General features: G+C 44.3%; 1 protein-coding gene across 3 annotated transcripts in view; it reads right to left on the reverse strand.

Moving 5' to 3' along the window:
- Eif1ad (eukaryotic translation initiation factor 1A domain containing) overlaps window positions 1-5,799 on the reverse strand; it is a 9,598-nt gene that overhangs the window by 1,170 nt on the left and 2,629 nt on the right. For 2 of the 3 annotated variants that reach the window (XM_028771014.1, XM_028771013.1), the window contains exon 6: window positions 3,804-5,360. The exons of the other annotated variant lie outside the window; for it this stretch is intronic. In XM_028771014.1, coding sequence (XP_028626847.1) covers window positions 5,210-5,360 — 151 coding nt within the window. In that variant the 3' untranslated portion in view covers window positions 3,804-5,209. Of the gene's footprint in view, window positions 1-3,803; window positions 5,361-5,799 lie in introns of those variants that run through there. 3 annotated transcript variants of the gene reach the window in all.

The raw sequence follows: 5,799 nt of genomic DNA on the forward strand, positions 1-5,799 counted from the left end.
GGGTTTCTCTGTGTAGCCCTGGGTTGTCCTGTTGATTTTTGATATAGGGCTTCTCTACATAGCTGTGGCTATGCTAGAACTATGTAGACCAGGCTGGCCTCAAACTCATAGAGAACCGCCTGCCTCAGTCTCCACTTCCCCTAATACTGGGACTGAAGGTGTGTACTACCACATTGGTTAAAATAGGATATCTTAATAAAAATAAATAATAAAGAGTCTAGTAAGAAGATCTCTGGGGTGTGTAGGAAGATCTCTGGGGTGTGTCTCTGGAAGGGATGTTATGATGTTGGTCATCTCCAGCCCTCCTTTTGTTGAGATGAGATCTCTCTAGCTTGGGCTGTCTTAGACTTGCTATGTAGACCTGGCTGTCCTAGAACTCATAGAATTGCTGGCTTCTGTCTCCTGTCTTCTCTTTACTTTCTCCTCATGACAAGGTGAGAGGTCTCCTCTGCTACATGCTCCCTCTGTGATGTACTGCACTACCATAGTCCAAAAGCAACACGGCCATAGCCAAGCAGCCAGAGACTAGAACCCTGAAACTGAGCCAAGATACCTGTGGTGGTGAATATGAGTGGCCTAGGGAGTGACACTATAAGGAGGTGTGGCCTTGTTGGAGAAAGTGTGTCACTGTGGGGCTGGGCTTTAAGACCCTCCTCCTAGCTGCCTGGAAGTCAGTCTGTTCCTGGCTTCCTTTCAATGAAGAACTCTTGGCTCCCAAGCACCATGTCTGCCTGCGTGATGCCATGCTTCCTGCCATGATGATAAAAGACTGAACCTCTGAAAGTGTAAACCAGCCCCAATTAAATGCTATCCTTTTTAAGAGTTCTTTGGTCATGGTGTCTCTTCACAGCACTGGAAACCTTAGCTAAGACACTAACGCTTAGGGCTAGAGAGATGGCTCAGTGGTTAAGAGCACTGGCTGTTCTTCTAGAGGTCCTGAATTAATTCCCAGCAACCATATGGTAGCTCATAACCATCTATAACAGGATCTGATGCCCTCTTCTGGCACATAGGTATACATGCAGATAGAGCACTCATACATTAAATAAAAAAATATTAAAAAAAAAGACATTAACCCTTTCCTTTCCTTTATTTCCCCTTGAGATAGTCTTGCTATGTAGCCCTGGCTGGCCTCCAACTCACAATCCTACCACCTTAGCCTTCTCAACACCGGTGAAATGTACTGCTGTTCCTGCAGAGGACCTGAGTTCTGTCCTCAACACCAGAAATACAGGTATGTGCCAGCTACTCTTCTGTCTATCTCAGATTGTCAGGGACAGATTCCCAAATACTGACACAAGAGGCAAATCTGTGAGTTAAAGGTCAGCCAGGGCTACATAGTGAGACCATGTTTTAAAACAACAACAAAACACAAACCAAAACCGTAACAGGGCTGGCAAGAAAGTTCAGTGGGTAAATGTGCATGCCCCACAAACCTGACAACCTGAATTTGATATCTGGAATTCAGGATAGGAGGGGAGTTATCCTCTGACCTCCACATGTGTGTCACAGTGCGTGCACGCACACGCATGCATACACACACACTACAACAGAGGATCTACGACAGTGGGGCTACAGTTTATGAAGGGAATAGTGACTCAAGATCAGACCAGAAAATATTCTAAGAGGTAAGGCTGATGAAACAGAAAATGGAAAAGAAAATCTGAGAGACATTAAGCCCAGAAGGTAATGCTATCTAAATAAATAAAGAGAATTCTAGAGAGAAAAACAAAACATTTAAAAAGATAATTAAGAAAATATTTCTGGAATAAATACAAACATAAAGTATCTTGGATCAAAAAGATAGTGTGTCAGAAAAGGAGATAAAGGGACTCAGAACACACACTGCTCTTGCAGAGGACTTGAGTTTGGTCCCTAGGATGTACTTCTGGTTGCCCACCACCATCTGTAACTCCAGCTCTAGATCTAATGCTTCTGGTCTCCTTAGGCACTGGGATTTATGTGCAGATATATATATATATATATGATTTAAAACAATAAATCTTTAGAAACATAACAGGAAAGTAAAGGGGCTGTAGAGATGGCTCGGTGAAATGTACTGCTGTTCCTGCAGAGGACCTGAGTTCTGTCCCCAGCACCCACTTCACACAGCTCACCACTGCTGTGACTGCATCACCAGGAGAGCTGTCATCCTCTCCTGGACTCTGACAGCACTTGCACTCACATGCACAGACACACACATACACATCTAATTTTAAAAAATAGTAAAAATATCAAATAAAGGTCCATACTTTTGATCCCAACACTCAGGAGGCAGGGGTAAGTGGACCACTGTGAATTCCAGGCTAGCCTGGTCTATATAGAGAATTCCAGGAAAGCCAGAGCTGTGCGAGAGAGACTTTTAGTCTCAAAAAATCCAAACAACAAAAGGTAAAAATAAAACCCATACTAGTTGGCAGAGTGCTTGCCTGCCTAGCATGCACAAAGTCTTGAGTTAGAGCCCCAGCACTCACAAAACAGGGCAAGGTGGTGGTCGTTTGAATAGGAATGGCCCCATGGACTCGTGTGTTTGAATGCTTGGCTACAGGGAGTGGCACTATAAGGAGGTGTGGCTTTGTTGGAGAAAGTGTGTCACTGTAGGGACAATCTCCTATGATCAAGCTATACCCAGTATGGCACAATCTCCTACTGCCTTTGGATCAAGAAGTAGAACTCTGCTCCTTCCCCAGCGCCATGCCTGCCTGCCTGCCTGCCATGTTTCTCACCACGGTGATAACGGATTAAACTGAAAGTGTTCGCCAGTTCCAATGAAGTTTTCCTTGATCATGGTGCCTCTTCACAGTAATAAAACCCAGTGATGAATTTTTATTATCTCAGAACTGGGGAAAAGAGGTGTGTGTAAGGACGGATCTAGAAACTATTGTGGAGGTCAGCAAACAACTTTCAGGTCGTTCTTTTCTTCCAACATTTGGATCCTGGGGTATGATCAAGCTCCTCAGGTATGGCAGCAAGTGTGTACCTACTGAGCCATTTTATTGGCCATGCCAAGAGGACTTTTAAATGAAATCAATCAAGTTGATTCTAAAGTTCTTATGTAATGAGGAAATAGATATGTGAGATAGCTTCAGATGATGGAGTCAGGGAACTATCAAGTGTCAAGTGTACTACATATGTGGTGTATGTACAGAGACACAGGGCAGATATGGAATACTGAAAGACCCTTATGTAGAGGAATCTGTGTTTTCAAGACAGTCTCATATAGTCCAGATGTGGGAATGTCTTGATCCTCTGGCTTCACCTTCCCAAGTAGGATTACAGATAGGTGCCACACCTGGTTAGGATTATTTTGGGGGGACTGTTGGGGGGGGGGCATGGTCTACATAGAGTTAGGTGTCCTAAAACTATGTAGAGCAGGCTGGCCTCAAATTCATTAAGAGATCATCCTGACTCTGCCTCCACAGTGCTTTGCCTAAAGGTGTGTGCCATAATGCCTGCTTTTTGTTTTTGAACAGGATCTCATTCTATAGCTCTGGTTGACCTAGAACTTGGAGATCTGCCTGCCTCTCCTCCCAAGTGCTGGGATTGGGATTAAAGGTATGCACTAACCATACTTGTCTGCATCTGAAATTTTTAAAAGGTACTATCAATGAGAAAAGAATGAGCCCTTTAATGAACTAGTTAGAGGCAAGTGGCTCTTTCTCTAGTTAAAAAGTTAGTTCTCTACTTCCCATAAATGACACAGCAAAAAACTGTGGATCTAGCTCAACATGAACACCATCAACCATGCCAAGTGCTCAAGGCCCGAGGTTCAATACACAGTAATAAACAAAAATAACTCATCATAAAAAAATTCAGAGAAGTTAAAGATAGGTTTATCTTTAACCCATCTGGTTTATTTTTCCATGTATATACATTTGTATTTTATACATACATGTGTATACCCAAGGATATATTTACTATCACAAAAAGCAACATAACAAACATAATTGAGGGCCAGAGGGGATGTGATCACAAGATTTCCTGTTCATAAATGAGAGATTCTACACAGTATATGAAGCTAATACATGCCTCCATGCTCAACCAACTACCCACAACAGAAAAACAAAATCCCTCAGAAAACAAAAGGCAGGCTCCAAAGTACAAGTCCCATTAGTACAAAACCACAATGAAAACACACACACAAGCACAGCAGGAGTAGGCAACAGGGTTGAATAGCTCCATTGCGGAATGGAGCAAATGACCAGTAGGGGCAAGACTAAGCCAAGAGGTCAACTTCGACAGGATCAGAAAGGGCTGGGTTAATGGTAGCAGTGTATAGTCAGAAGCAAAAGCCTCCACAAATGAAGCCATAGTTCACAGAAGCTTGTACAGCTTAGTAAGTTCCTAAGCTACTGAAGAGTCTTTGGACTAAAGCAGCGAGAGTAAGTAAATGAACGGAGGCAGTCATGAGCAAAGGTCTGATGCTGAGGTACAAGGGGTAAGGGCGTTACAATAGCTTTTAATAAAAGGTTAGTAGACCACAGGTTCATGCCGGTGAGGCAGGACAGCTACTGAGTTGGTTAGCCTAGGCTACACAGTAATTTCCAAGCAAAGCTAGGTTAGAGACCACATCAAGATTATAGGAAATTAATACCCTGAGGAAACTAGAAAAAAATTCAAAGAAAATGAATTTTCTTTTCACAACACAGACACACACCCTGGACATGATAGGTGGCTAAGGTGAAGAGAGATGGGGTGCTCAGGTGCTGTCTGTATGGCAGCAGGTAGTAAGCAATGTTGCAGTAAGGGATAACAAGGCACCATGAGGTTTGTCCTGAGCTGTGCTTCAGAGGCAAGTGGGTACTAAGTCCTGGCTGCAAGCATAATGACTAGAATCACTACTGAATGTAAGCAGGTATGAAGGAAGACCCAGTAAGGCGCAGCACAGCGTGAGGCACCACTGTGAACCAGACACATGCAGCAGAATCTGGCCAAACCATTTCCTTCCCTTTCTACCCACACATGATTAAGGCTTCCACCACAGAAGAGACTTCACTTCACCATGAGCTTCCCTCCACACAGAGAGCCACTCAGACACCAGTGTTAAGTCATTACCCACCAGGGGTTTAATTCTTTTAGGTCAGTTCAGAAAGGGGCCATGCTTTGTCCCCATCCAAAGGAAAAGATCTGCAGGGCACCCTGGGAATGTCCAAGCCCAGAAAAGCCAAGGGGTAGTCCCTGAGCAAGTAAGAGAAGTGGGTCCCGGGGCTCAGGCCGCCTCCTCCTCTTCTTCTTCACTCTCCTCCTCACTCTCATGATACTGTCTGTGATTGGTGTTGACAAAGAGGTCAGAATCATCTTCAGAACCTGACCCTTCTCCTGACAGCTGTGGCTCAGTGGGGAGTTCCGGCTGACTCTCTCTGTGAAAGCAGGAGGACAGATAGGTAACATCTTCTGGGGAAACCAGATCTATAATTTAAGAGTCCCCAAAACCAGGACTATCAACTAAACAATCAGTCTGACAGGTTTCTGAAAATCCAAGAGCCCCAAACCTTTATGTAGTGGCACATGCCTAGTATTCCTGGGCTACATGAGATCCTGACTCAAGAATAAACAAACAAACAAACAAACAAACTGGGAGAGGCTTCTTCTAGAGAAACAGAGCAAACAGGGAAACCCAGCCAAAGAAAACTGACTTAGGATTCCCCCCACCCAGCCCTTCACCGGTTTCAGTGAGGAAGCAACCCTCCTAGCATCACTGACAGGTAATGAGCTCACATTTCCTAACAGCGGATGCACTAACGGCGGATGCACTAACAGCGGATGCACTAACAGCGGATGCACTAACAGCGGATGCAC

Source organism: Grammomys surdaster, unplaced genomic scaffold, assembly GCF_004785775.1.
Source record: "Grammomys surdaster isolate TR1022 unplaced genomic scaffold, NIH_TR_1.0 205, whole genome shotgun sequence".
NCBI lineage: Eukaryota > Metazoa > Chordata > Mammalia > Rodentia > Muridae > Grammomys > Grammomys surdaster.